The 14,665-nt window shown below is 37.8% G+C and overlaps 1 protein-coding gene across 2 annotated transcripts in view; it reads right to left on the bottom strand.

The window, feature by feature from the left end:
* Nucleotides 1–14,665, bottom strand: part of UST (uronyl 2-sulfotransferase) — a 170,475-nt gene that overhangs the window by 72,060 nt on the left and 83,750 nt on the right. For both annotated transcript variants that reach the window (XM_048297608.1, XM_048297609.1), the window contains exons 4-5: nt 14,556–14,635; nt 629–782 (exon numbers count right to left, since the gene is read on the bottom strand). In XM_048297608.1, the coding sequence (XP_048153565.1) occupies nt 629–782; nt 14,556–14,635 (234 nt within the window). The remainder of the gene's footprint in view (nt 1–628; nt 783–14,555; nt 14,636–14,665) is intronic.

Raw genomic sequence — 14,665 nt, 5'->3', positions numbered from 1 at the left:
AGTTTCCGTGTTTCTTATTTAGCACTCATTGAACACCCACTGCCACAGGACCTTGGTATGCAACAAAAGCTGGCAGGTGTTCAGTAGTCGTACAAATTTAAAACTTATTATGAATAGCTTATTCAGCATTATTTCCATAATCTTAACCCAAAAAAGACAACAGACGACAAAACCAAAGCAAGAACTGAGATTAGAGCCCTGGTATTAAGAACATTACAAACAACTTAGAGACTTGAGCTCACTGAATTGCTGTGTTTCTCAATTTTCCTCTGAGGCTGCACAGTTACAGACATAGTCTGAACCTAAAAATCTGTGTGAATATTCACAGTGATAAATATAGGCAGAATTATTATATTACTATACAGTGCAAATCCAACTCAGTGGAAGGACCATAATTCAACGGTGGCAATCTGGAACTTGCTGTCAGCTTATTCAAGATCAAACTGAATTCATTGGCAACACTCCACACAGTAAAGCTGAGCAAACTAAGGACCAGGCAAGAATGACAGAGGAAAAACACAAGATGGAAGATGCATCTGTCTCCCACGATTCAAGCATCCAGTTTGAATAACAGCTTTACATAACAATGAGGGGAAATTGGTAATTGAAACCTTTAATTTGAACATACCAGGTATCTTTCCTCCTGCCTCATGCTGGGGGTACGGATCATGTGATTCTGTTCTCCTCTCCAGTCTCCAAAACGTCGAAAAAAATAATTGGATAGGAATCGGTTGACAGGATCTCTAATAATATTGATGTAGACCGGCTGGTCTCCTCCAAACCTGGTGGGAAGAAAAATAGGTGAATCTCATCACAAGGTTCCACACAGACACGTATCTATTATCTCTCATCTGAATGCTTTCAAATTACTTCCTACAGAAATTCAAAGCTTTTACAAGGTAAGGAGTGAAACTGAGAATCTTACAACTAGTTTCTAAACCTTTGTAAATGCATGTAAGATCTCTTTAGGGTGAACAGTAAATATGGAATCACATTAAGCTATATGCGTACTACAAACATTTTGGTCAAAAACCTTTTTTTATACTGTATCAACAGTTTTGCTTCTTGAGTTCTCTCCTTGCTCATTTCAGATGAAGAACCTTCTGCAGATGAATCAAAGAATGATCATTTCTGCTTCTCAACACACTTTCCATCTGGGCAGTCATGTCAGAGCAAGCACCACCCAACAGTAACTGTTGTAAGGCAGCCCTGGATCACCTCTGCCTGCACAGTAAGTGTAGTAATGTGCAAACGATTTTCAGCTTACTTTGAAAGCTTTTTTCCAAAAGCTTCCTCTGGATGAACTGACAGATATGCATGGTATTTCCAACTTTCTATTTGCTGGAACTTATGCAGATTCTTGTCCCCTCACCCCCAGCCTGCACCACTGGCTGGATTTGAGGTTATTTCATGGTTATGCAATACCTTATCCCTGTACTGCACTTCGTGATTTTTTTTTTTTTTTTAAAGTCAATACGAAAACTCTTGCTTCAAGAAAGAAATTAAGTACCAATCTCAAGTACATGCAAGTTCAAGGAAAAGGAAAGGGTAAAACCAGCTGTGACCAGGCTTGCACATAAGCAAAATATGGCATAGGTACCTGCAACTTAAGAGATGAGAAGATAAACCAGAGCAACTTCATCACCTTTACTTTACCCTCTTGTACGTCTCCTCCCGGTGCTTAATGACAGTTCAATAGGTGAGATAACAAAAGATGAAAGGAGGAAAAAAGAAGCTTGGGTAGTTTCTGATTACACTGTATTTTCAGAATGTTAAAATATTGACCGCATATTTTAGATCAACACACAGCATCAGGAGAGCAAGCCTAACTGGAAGAAAAAACAGGAAGCTGCTTACACTGTTCCACGGTCAAAATGAAAAAACTGGCCTTCATGGAACAGACTTATGGACTACAAATTCTGTGAGACAAAGAATAAAATAAAACCTTCCTGGATTGAGAAGTTTGTAGGATAAATTCAACTTGGAATTTTCCTTATCTAAGAACATGGATTATGCTTCTCCCTTCTGTTTCCCCAATTTAGGTGAAAAATTCTCACTTAAGCACTAGCTTATGCTTTATTTTTGGGAGCTTGAGGACATAGCCAAATTAACGTATTTAAATGCTATTCTGATGATTTTCTGAGTCACAATTTATATAATTTCTTCTAAAATGTAAAATACTAGATTAAGAGAGAGAAAACTGAAGACACTCTTTAAATTAAAAAACTCTTCTCGGTTTCTCCTCATTTTTTGAGTCAATGAATAATTGAATTTGTATAATAAAAGACCAGGGCTCCTCCTAAATATTACAGAGGCAGCAAAATTGTTTAAAATTATGGATTCTAGTAAAAGACGAGAAAAATCTCAGAGAGTTTAAACCTGATTTTCATTCTGCATGATTCCCCAGACCCCTAAATACAGTCTGCAAAGGCTTGTCTCATGATTAACTATGCGTATCAGTAATTTCATTGACCTCAGTGTTGCAGGATCACTGCCATAATTTGAAAATGCACAGACAGCATAAAATTTTAAAACAATCGAATTAAAAAGGCAGATGCTCCTTGCTTCCTGATTAGTGCACAACCCAATTCGGACATGGACGTGCAAGTGAAATATCCTGAATTTAGTATCCTGAATTCTTCTCTAAGTTTATCTTCGCTGCTTTTTATCTTTATACAGAAATAAAACCTACATTTAAAAAAAAAGGCATTTCTGCAAATACCACAGGACAGTGTGGGCATAATGCTTTGACAGTATTTACTCAAACAGAAAGCTTTGAGTGGATGCCTTGGCCTGGTAGTTTTGAAGTAAACTTTTCAAGTGAAATTACTGGAAAGAATAGATTGCATCTAAATTACTGAATACATTATCTTCCTGCTGCTTGATGCAGATAGCAATAATCGAAAGACAGAAGGGAGTGGAGGAGAGCAAAGAAAAGGGGAAGCAATAGAGACAGTAAGAAGGGATGACAGCAGCAAGTTGCCTTAAGACAAAGACGAAAAGATCACAAGATTCATAGAAGCAAGAGAGCAGGGACGTCCTGCTCCGGGTTTTGTAGAGGATGTTAAACCTAAATGCTCATCAGAAGAGTGAAAAATCCAAACCAGACAGGTATTAGCTGCCTTGATAGAAAATTTCAATACATATTCTCTTTTCTGAAGTGAAAGGAGGGGTGAGATTGCATAACTGACTCATCAAAGTCCCAGAGCCCATCCTTTTGCTGGTAAGGTCATGTCTCTGAACACGAGAACAGTAAATTCAGGACCAAAAGCCTGGAGAAAGGAGGCTCACATAAGCTCATTCATCCCAAGAGGACAGCTGAGATGGGAGGTCACTCTTTCACAAATGCTACAGAGGAACTTCCCTTTCCGAAACAGAGAACTGTGTGTGCTTCCCACCTCCCCAAACACAGGACAGCTCGAATTTCTGATTTTCTGCACTATGTAACCAGTTGCTATACACCCAGCTGTGGGTTGCTCTACCAGGGAACAAGCAAGGAATTATTAGAAAAATCGAGTCTGTTCTGGTCCTTATTCAAATGTGCCTTTTTTTTTTTAAAACATGGTTTATAATACTTTAGATTTCAACCATTTGTTTCTATGGACTCTACTCAGAGTCTTTTATGGAAGCTAAGCAGCACTCACATAGCATAAAAAATCCTAACAGTTTTAAAAAAAAAATCAATTACCTTAAGCTATTTGGAGAAGAAAAGGGCAAATCAATGCTCCATTTGTTCAAGTATGTTCTGCATATTTTTAGATACCTATCAATCACAACATATTAAATGCTCTCCCGGGTGAAACTTTTCAGATTAACAACACCCACATGAAAGTGCTCTTGCAAAAAAATAGGTATGTGCCCTCATTATACATCACATCACCTTATTTGCACTCAAACACCTATTGTGAAGGATTCAAAATGGGACACGTATTTTCTAGGCTTGAGCACCAGGCTTGCCTTCTCTGAGTGGGATCATGATTGGATCCCACATGATGAAGTTGCACAAATATTCTCATGCCCAGCAGCCCATCAGTGCAACTGGGAAGAGTGGGTCAGGACACCACCACACCAATGGATACACCAATTCCCACAACGCTCTTCCTGTACTTAATGTCTCCTGATTTATTTTATATATACTAGTAAATCCCATTAGTTTTAACTGATCTGTTGTTGAAGGTATATTTTTGGAGTCCTCATAAAAAAAAATTATTTGCAGGCTTCAATCAATGATACTTAGCTTCATTAATAATATATTCCCCGATGTCTTTTTTAATAAAAGCAAAATAAAATAAAGCCTCAGAAGTATGTGAGCTTGCCCCTTCACACTTCTGATTAATTCCAATTTTATTATTTACATGAGCAAAATCTTTATTTAAAACCATTTACAAACCACTTGCAAGTTAGGGGGAAAAAATCAATCAAAGTGATTTGCTGGGCTTTAAAAAATGGAGGCTCTCTTAGCTCCTATTATTTTTCATCTCACTTCAGGAGGCTGCTGCCTTTGCATTTAATACAAAACTCTACAAACAAGGAGAAGCTGGTTTCCTCATCCTTGCAGGCAAAGCAGGAAAAATCAAGGAAAAGATGACTCCCAACCTGTTCTCTGTAAGAGCTTTGTCTGCCTCTTACTCTTTTAACATACACTGTTTCTCCTTAAACAAAAAGGGTGCTTGCTAGAAATTCAGTATGATGGAAGCAAACAAGAACCAACAGCCACCTAACATCAATAGGGACAGGCATATTGTGTCCTTCTTATAAAGGAAGCACAATTTCCTTTTACAGTGCCATACAACTGAGAATCACACACTCAGAGTACAACTGCCCAGCAATCTTTACTCATCAACTATGTCAGAGGTCAATTACCTGCCCTGCGGCATAGCTTCATGGGGAGGTCATGTAAAAGCTCTAACATAGAACTTACACCTTTTTAGGACTTAAATAAGATCAGTTACTTCAACATTTATCTTCTGAAAAAGGTATTTTGAAATGAAGTTTTCATAACATCTTGCATTAGCATGAACTTGTGGCAAAGCAATCCTCTGCACATAAGGCACCGGGGACTTCTGGGATGCTCCAATGATCCTCCTCAAGGATGAGCTGCAAATAGGAGTGGGCTGAGGTACTGCCTGCCTGGGACTACATGGTATTGCCAGCCTCTCTAATCAAGGAGTTTGTTTATCTTCTAACTTTTGTCTGTAGTGCCTCTCTTGTAGCCTTCATCCTTATGTTGTGGTCATGTTTTCAACCTTTTCTTTAGAATCAGGAGTGTTGATATAGGGCATTTCTCTACTGATACACCTATGTCACCTATACTGTTATTTCAGTCATAATAGTACTGGCATAGCTGAATTGGACTATACAGAGCTATATAGCTATACAGGACTATACAGAACAAGGACTATATAGAGCAGACTTCAGTTAAAAACTTTGGCTTCATGAAGCCTTTTTCCTTTCTTGCAGAGTACTAGCTAGACTGCCTCTCCACAGCAAGCTGAACTAAATGTTATGCCAGTCTGCTTTTTTGTTATTGCTCTCTAGTTTATCCCAGACACAAAACAAGCAATACAGCAAGGTGATGTAATTATTATCCCCGGAAGCATTCAAAAACATGTAGATGCATCACTCAGGAACACGGTTTAGTGGTGGACTTGGCAGTGTAGGTTAACAGTTGGACTTGATGACCTTAGAAGTCTTTTCCAACCTTAATGGATCTATATTCTATGAAATAAGTATTTTCATTTCAAAACTGCATCTATGCCTGGCCTGGCCTTCAATAGGAGGTGTGTGCAGGGATACAACATGCCCAGTGGTACAAAGCTAACAGTAAAATAGTGCACACTTGCAACACCCCTCATCAATCACCCTTTCTGGACCTGGTATTTCAATAGTAGAAATTTCAGCTTCTGAAGTGATGTGTCTGGGTCACGTCATTGTAAAATTACAACAGAGTCCTCTAGGAACTGTTTAGTAAGCTGGCTCAGACCAGTGAATGGCTAAAAGGTAACACTGTAAAGCCTTGTATTTCTCTATTTCACTATCCTGTAAATCTACCAGAATATTTTAGGCTGTATTTTGTCAGTCATTCATGCATGCTAAACAATGCAGTCTTTTTTTTTTACCCTATACTTTTCATTCTCCTGAGGATATCAAAGTAGTTTAATATATAAATTCACAATGAACAGCACCAACACGGGTAAGTATCCTGCGTGGGTCCCAAACAAGGGAAATATTAATTATGCTTTCATTTATGTAATGCAAAGTTATAGCTGGAAACAAGTAAGAGAGTAAACACTAACTCTCCACAAAAGACTATCAGCAGCTAAACTCTGCATTAATTAAAATCACCTAATTTCAGATACCCTGTATTTAAGACTTTCTTCCAAAGGTCTGGCCCAGGATCTCTCTGGACCTCTGATTAATGTTGCACTGTAATTCAGAGATGCAAATGTTGCACATTATATAGGAGAACAGAAAAACTAATTAAAAAGTATTACAATAAATTTCCTGCAAATAGTAGAATAGCTGATGCAGCTCTTTGGAAAGTATTAAATCAACAAACACGACAGATAGAAGAGATGTATTTTCAAAATTGAATGGGACCACAGATTTGGCTGAGATTGTTACATTTGCATAAAATCTTGGGACTTGACTTCTTAGGAAAGTTATTATGCAAAGGATGCTGCAATGCACTCAGCACTGCATATTCAGCTTCCTGTACGAATATATTTATCAAGGGCAGTATGGGTGACTCCAGCTGTCCTGTGGAAATGGCTGTTCCAGAGAGCAACTCAGTGTTAGGAGTGTCCATATGGAAACTGACATACAGTAAACTGTGTATAACAAAAGAACAACTCATTGTGACTTGGCGGTATATATCATGTATACAATCTATAGAATTTAAAAATCAACATGGCTACCCTGTCACAGATGTGAAATTGTCCCATCAAAGAGGGATTGTGGACATCACTCTGCTTGAGGCTCTGAATCGACACAGTTTAACATGACAATATGTGATTCAGAAGATAGGAGAAAACGGTTAATATTTTCAGAAAACAAAGCTGCAAAAGGAGAGAATAATGAAGGAAGTGGTTTGCTGGTGAAGAGCCACTTTAGCCATCAGGCAAGAAAGACATCAGATATTTTGCACCGTAGTATGGCAAATGAAACCCAAAGCATCTAGAACCTGAAGCAGAGCATATTCACAGGGAAGGAGTAGTTCTGGCAAGGACATGCATACTTCCACATACTATCAGAAGCGTGGGAGACCTTACAGGCCAGAATAATCCTAGTTTCCCTTTTTCTGAGAAGCAGGACAAGAGAGGAGCAAAGACCTGACATAGCACTCATGTGACCATTCACCGAGTCCGTTTTCAGCAAAACATGAACAAAGTGCAATGCAGCATCACAAGAATGATGAAAAAAATAAAAAGCCTTCAGCTTGAAAAGAGAATGAGAAGGAAAAAATACAGAGAAGGCTGAGAGTTGACTGCACGACAGTGTGCAAGAAATTACACATGAAAGTCTACACAGGAAAAATTTGATGAGTCTTTACATAGCAAACAAATGCACTGTGAGATCCAAGGAAAAGGAGTCAATTGGACTTCTCAGAAAAATTAGGAGGAAAAACAACTCATAATTTACTATCTGAGAGAACAATTCACTATTGAAAGAACTTATCAAGTGCAGTGGATTCTCCACTACTGGTGATTTAGAATCAAGACTTCCATTTCCTTCCTGAAAGATGAAAGTTTTAGGTTTAAACCTATTTATCAAGGGTAAAAAAGACTCAAAATGACTGGGAACTGTCACCATCCATCTTTTTGCCTGAAGGCAGGATCAGCTATTCAAATGCCACTACCAGCTTCAAAATCCTGAAGTATAATCTATTCTGTTGCTTTGCTGTCCTTGTTTAAACCTCTTCCTAAATATCTGATCTAGAACTCGATACAATTCAAGTCCACCGCTTGTGTTATCATTACTGATTAAGAACAGCACAGTTCCTTTATCTCTGCAGAACCTTTTAAATAAAAAAGTCAGAATTGTTATGACAGTCCCCTCTTTCCCTGTCTTCTCTATTTGTTTTTATTTTCCTGTGATTTTAGGTAAATTTTTAAAATCTCTGATCATTCTTCTTGTTTTCTTTTGGACTCCTCTGGACTAATCGTCATCCTTTTTAAATTAAGTTACTCCCAAACTGGTAATCTGCAGTGTGAATGTGAGCATGGAAGCTAAACAACAGTAAAAACAGGATAATTCAGGAGTTATGTCTAATCCCACCTTCAGTAACTAGATTTCAAGCAACAATCTCTATTCTGAGACTATCATGTTACCAGCTGAATGAAAGATAAAAAGTCCATTATGCAAAGAACGCAGGAAAACTAGGGAAATAAATTCTAAATTAAATAATCCTAAAATGTGTGGAAAAACTCACCATAAAGCAATGCTTTAAAAAAAAAAAACCACCAAAAAACAAAACAACAAAATACCCTGCTTAGATCATACAAAGGTCAAACTGCACATTAGATTTGTGCTTAGCCTTCCATCAAGTCACAGTTAAAAATCATCATTACACACTCACATAATTTAAAAAATGTAGTATAAAAAGGAAAAAAAAAGATGTAGGAGGGATTACAGCACCATGTGGCCATTCATGAAATGTGTACTTTACAAGGCAGACCTCACATGATGGTAGAAAGTGTTTCATGATGTGTTAGCAAAAAGTACAGATTATAACGAACACACATAAAGACACAGTGTTAATGCCATGCACATGAGTTTAGATGACAGTTCCCTACTTTTAAGAGCTTACCCAGAGGGTAACTTTTTTTTTCTTTGGTTACTAGACTTTTAATGACATTTTCCTAAGTGTGCATGTTTTGGGTGGTGTTGTTTTTTTTTTTTTTTCTTTTTTTTGTTTTTTTTTTTTTTACGGAGAAAAAAATCCCACAACATAAAACTACTTCAGTAGATAATCTTAGGCTGCAATCATTGTTTCAAGACGTTGATTCAAGGAGGCATTCAAAGAGCCCAACCCCTCCCACAGCTGAGCTGTATAGAGTCAGTGCAAGCTGACTCAACTATTGCTCTTTGTACAAAGTATACCTGAGTTTGCATTCAAAGGGTCATGGACATTCAGCATCTTATTATGCCAGCTCCACACATCTGCTCAGCACACTCTTTTCAAATGCTAGTGAAGCATGGTTGACATATAATAGGCAGGTTCTGTAAAACATGAACATGCTCTGTGGCCTTACTTGCTCCAGAGAAAAGAAGAAACAATAATTCTCAAATTACTAAAAAATCTGAGTGTTGCGACAAAAATCTCATGACTCCGTCTTAAGACAATGAAAATGGTGTCACAGAATCCCTCTGGTTTTACAGACCTCCAGTCAGTCTATAAAAAAAAAGTGAAATTCTATTTCCAAATCAATGGACCAAAGATCTACATACGTAGGTTAAGTCATTGCAAAGCAAGATGTTTATTGGCCAAAAAAAAATTGTAAATGTGTCATCCAAACCTTCCAAATGATCAACAAGCTAACATGCAAACATTCCAAACACAAGCTGCCAGCACAGAGTGTGCTTCAGCTTTCAAGCACGCAGCTTATTCACATAACAAAGTTAATTCACCAAGATTTACCTCCTTTTTGTTTGTTAGCTATAGATACATTTTGCAAGAACAAGAGAATGGTGTAACATCAAAGTGCTGTGTTAAAATGTAATTTTTGGAGCTGCTTCTGCATGAGAAAAAACACAGAACCAATGACTAACAAAAAAATCCCAGCAACATTCAAAAATCAAGTTTAGTTTTGGGCTTATCCAGACTGAATTTCTCCTTGTTCATTGCTGCCTTCATACAACATGTGACTTATTGCTACCCAGTCAGAATTCAGGTCAGAGTTGAAGGAAAATGGCCAAACTGACCAGCACTGCTGCATGTGACACTGTCTGCTGCTACAGCAACTCACTTTATGAATTTTTATTAGTTAGTGTTGGCCATTGTATCTGTGCAAAAAAGTAATAAAAACAAAATTTCAGTAATGCTGATACAGACTGTCTATGAAAAAAGGCTTTTTTCAAGAAAAACAAGAACTTTACACATGAACTCTGCTAATGAAAACCAGAAAACTGGAAATATTTCTTATGTTGATTCTAGGGACTAAAGGCAAGCTCCTTCCCAGGCAGAAGACCCAACAGATCTTTCCTCCCCACAACCTGTCTCCACACACCTCTCACACTGAGCAAGAAGGACACAACAGAGCTGGGGCTGGCATCCAAGCAGGGCACAGGGAGGTGACTGCTGGCTGTGGCCCAGCAGAAAGTCCCCCAGCTCTGTTTTGCATGGCTTTCCTTTCAGCAGATGTACCTGCAGCAGTGTGGTTGTCTCAGTCTTCTACTGACCTTCTCAACGTGGTTTGAAAGTGGCCAACATGCTCAGAAATTATTTAGGAACTGGGGAGGGGATGGAAAGACAGGCAGAACACCTGGAACTGCTGCATGGCTCTCATTTCTTTAGAAACTTACGCCAAAAGTGAAGTGTTGTCCCCTCCCCTCAAGCACATGTATTTATGCCAAATACACACCCTAGATATTAAACTGCAGCTGAAAGGAAGAAGGCAGCAGCCTGACAGTGCAGAAAGGATGACTCCTGACACAGCAGTGCTGAATGATAATTCATCCCGGCTCCGAACAAATAAGATACACTGAACTGAATTATAAGGGCTAATTAAACTGTAAAATTAAATAGTCAGTGCTTTATCTCTGCATCTCCTTAGCACATCATAGGACATTTTAAAGGGGCTAATTCTTCAGTGGCCTATAGCTACTGCAGAAAGTAAAGAATTCACAGCTCCAGTGAGACATGAAAAAGCCTGTTTCACTTTCTGGGTGGTCATTTTAATGCTTCTCCCTCCTCTGACTTCACCCTGACCTGATCAGCCAGCTTTTAAACAAGAAAAGCTCCCCAGTCACTGACAGAGGCATGTCATTAGGTTTTACACACTCGCCTGCAACACTCACTTACCCCAACACAGGGTATGTGTGTTGATATGACCAATGACCAAGCTTCCTGCTCTGCCTTAACTGGGGTCTGTAAGTGCACGCTCGGAAGGTAAGAGTTTGATGTTGGAGAGAGACATGCTGCCTTCCCGTGACCAAAGCAGGAGTTGTGCAATTCGCCACATCCCTGACTCATCCTTACCCAAAACCATGGCCTTGCCACCCACCTCTGCATTCCTGCAAATGTTCTTCCCGCTTCTCTGAAATCCGTGACACTTGGAGCACACACCAAGTGTCTTGAGTCACTGCCCAATGACTGTTACAGTTCATTCAGCAGAAGATTACTGAGAAATCAAGTGGGGCTTTTCCACAAACTTGAAGCTTCTTCCTGCTTCATTTTTTCTCAGACTAAATAGATGACAACAGGCATTTATGATAAAGCACAGTCAACAAATTGCAGCTATTCTGAAATAGCCTTTTATCTCTCTGCAGGTTATTCTGCTTCTTCACCACTGTACTGCCTGGAACTGCCAGCAACATCTGGAGTCTCAGCAAATATATCAACATATAAATCTTTACCTGCTTAGAGACATTATTTAATATTTATTCCTGATTAACACTTTGGATGTTTTTCCCAGCAACCTTAGCATATAAACTTCAAATCAGAAAAAGACAATAAAAACCCCAAAACCACAAAAAAACAGCACCACCTTCTAACAAAAGAAACAGTCTCGAAATGGACTGGATGGAGCAGTCGCCCTCCAGAAGCAAGGGGTCATCTCCTACAGCTAGCCCTAACTGCACTGGATAGACTGGGAACAGAAGCTGCAAAACACTTTGAATAAAAGCTTTTTCTATGACAAGGGTGATGTAGAAATTCACCAACATGAAAGAAGAACAAGAAAGTTTTCTTTATCTTCTGTTTGAAGCTGGAATTAATTTGAGTTGTGTGTGTGAAAATTCACATAAGATTTGCTTTCACGTGTCCTTTTAAGATTTATCTTTTTGTCTGCCTCTTTGCACTACTTCAGATTGAGAAAAAATAGTACTGAATCAAAAAGATGAAGATGCAGGACAGTAATAGAGGATTAATTTATTCAGCTGAACCAACAGGCAATCTTAAAAAACGTTAAAAAATGAGGGGAAAACGGCCTTGGCAAGCATTCAGGTCAGGATGAGATTTTCAAGGTTTTAGAACATTGTTCAGCGAAACTAATGGTGCTTCAGAAACATGCATGTACTCAAACTCACCACTGAGGGCTTAGCTCACTTCCACTGAAGATTTATTCTGGAAAGAAGATATAACCTTTTTTTGTTTTCACTTGGAAACAATCATAAGTAAATGCTGTGATACTTTTCTGAATAATCAGAGAGCTTTAAGTGCTGGCAGGTTTATAAGCAGATACAGGACACAAAGGCAGAAAATTCAACTGATTTGTCATTGCTGCTACTCACATCAATAGCAATGTGATGTGATGTTAAGAAATGTTAACTTTGGACCCCCATTCTTTTAGTCTGAGGAGTTTTGCATGACATTTATGTTGAGCTGGCAGAAAAGCTGGGGCAAACTGGAAGAACAGTATTACATTGACAATCTGAGTCCAGCTAACTACTGGAGATAGGAAGGATTCTATAAATGAGTAGTTTAAAGAAATCAAGCAAAACTGGAACACTTTCACAATACTGTCATATTTATAATGTGTATTTAAATCACATCCTGAAATTTCTGTAAATGCAATACTTGACAATCCATTTCCTAATGAAATCAGTTTTAAAAAAAAATCACCCTAGAATTAAATAACCGAGAAAATATAAAACATGCTACTTCACTGTTAGGTATAACACTGCTAATAAATTTTGAAACTAGGGACTAAAACTTCCAAAACCACTTAATTTATCAGAAAACACTAAGAAATGCTATACCACTAGTAAGCAATGTTGATGCAATTCAATGCTGTCTCATTTAGAAGACTCATCGCCTTTTCACTACTCTACATCTACTAGTTAAATCAAGCATACTCTCAATAAAACAAAAGATGTGTTTTTCAGGTTTGCAAGGAAGAGCCAAAACAGCAGCTACAAATAATTTTATACATCTTATGTAACGGTTTTGTATTTTCACAAATTGGTATTGTAAGAAAAAGGCAAATACATTGTAGATACATCATGTATACACTACAGAAGAAACAGGAAACTTATGTGGCAAGGATGGTATAGAAAATGGGATCTATAGGGAAGAGCAAGAGGTTAAGACTGTTGATCTTTTTCTCGCATACCTGATGTTGAATACTATCTCTGAAAAATCAGTCTAATCAGAAAACATCCCTTTGACCCTCAGCTGTGGATACTTGTTTGATCTTGCAGTTTAGAAGAGAAAAGAGAACGTTTACCAAAGGTGTAAAGTCCTAATGATTTTTATTCTTTAAAGGTAATATGTTAGAAATGAAACTCTGATGGAATCAGAAGAGAAAACACAGAAGATCAAAATTTTCTTTAACTCTTCTTGTTTCCATGTAAAAAAGTCATGCCTATAGTTAAGTTCTATATCAAGTGAATTTCCAGTTGCTCAAAATATTTTATTTTCTGAGAAAACAAAGCTAAGAACGCCCCTCCCCCAATTTTATCATTTCTTACTACACTGTCGACCAACGCCTGAAGCCATGTACTCACGTTACCATGTAAACAAAATGCTGAATATTTAGGCAAGCTCTTGCAAAGATCTGCAGTACATTCGTAATTCTACAGAATTTTTAAAAATCTAAATGCAAGGAATACAATTTGGTGGCACAGATAGCATGGCTCCTGAATATCTTTTCCAGATTAAATTCACAGCCTGGGCAATAACCATCTGCAATCAGCTTTAACCTCTGTATCCTGGCTAAATGCTAACTGGAATCACTCATTCAAGTCCTTCCAAAAATTCCTTAGAAGTTTCATCCAAATTCAATTTTCTTCACATTCTGTGCTATAAAAGTCTCTAGAGTCTTGCTGCATACTTTTAAATATCTGCCAGAAGAAACTGCATTCCCATGATACAGAACATAATCTGTTTGCATGGTTTAAAAATACTTCCATAGCCTGTGGAACAGGGACTATTTTGTCAGAACAAAATTAAATTGCTTGAATTGGTGAAGAGTCATTCCAGGCACAAAATTAATGAACTCAGTTCAGTTTTCAATCTCCTATTAGTATGTGGCTATAGAGAGATGAAACTTTAACAGAAGTGTTCTGCCACTTTTAAAACACAAGTGTACAGTTTACAGGCCTAAGTTAGCATCTCTTTCATGTTGACTGGAAACACTGTAAATCACAAGCATCTAAGGAGGCAAAAGCATATAATAGCATCCTGGCTTTTCACAAACATACTGTACATAATCATGCTATATAAAGATGAGTATGCAGTAAAAACTGCAACAACTTCTGAATGTGAATTCTAGTGCCAGAAGGAAGAAAAAAAACTGCATTGTATGGTTTATGAGTAAAAGAGGGAAAATGTTTTATGTATTACAATTAATAGAAATCAAAGAAAAATATTTTTGACCAAAAAAATGCCTTACCTTGAAAAGTTGAGGAAATGAACATGTCTAGTGAATAAATAGGGCTGCTCAGCAGTGCTTATGTTTTTAATCAATTCCATCTAAAAAGAATTAACAAATCAAATTTTCCA

The sequence above is a fragment of the Corvus hawaiiensis genome, chromosome 3 (assembly GCF_020740725.1).
Source record: "Corvus hawaiiensis isolate bCorHaw1 chromosome 3, bCorHaw1.pri.cur, whole genome shotgun sequence".
NCBI classification, from domain to species: domain Eukaryota; kingdom Metazoa; phylum Chordata; class Aves; order Passeriformes; family Corvidae; genus Corvus; species Corvus hawaiiensis.
Note: the sequence above shows the minus strand (reverse complement) of the source record. Positions and strands in the feature narration are given on the sequence as shown.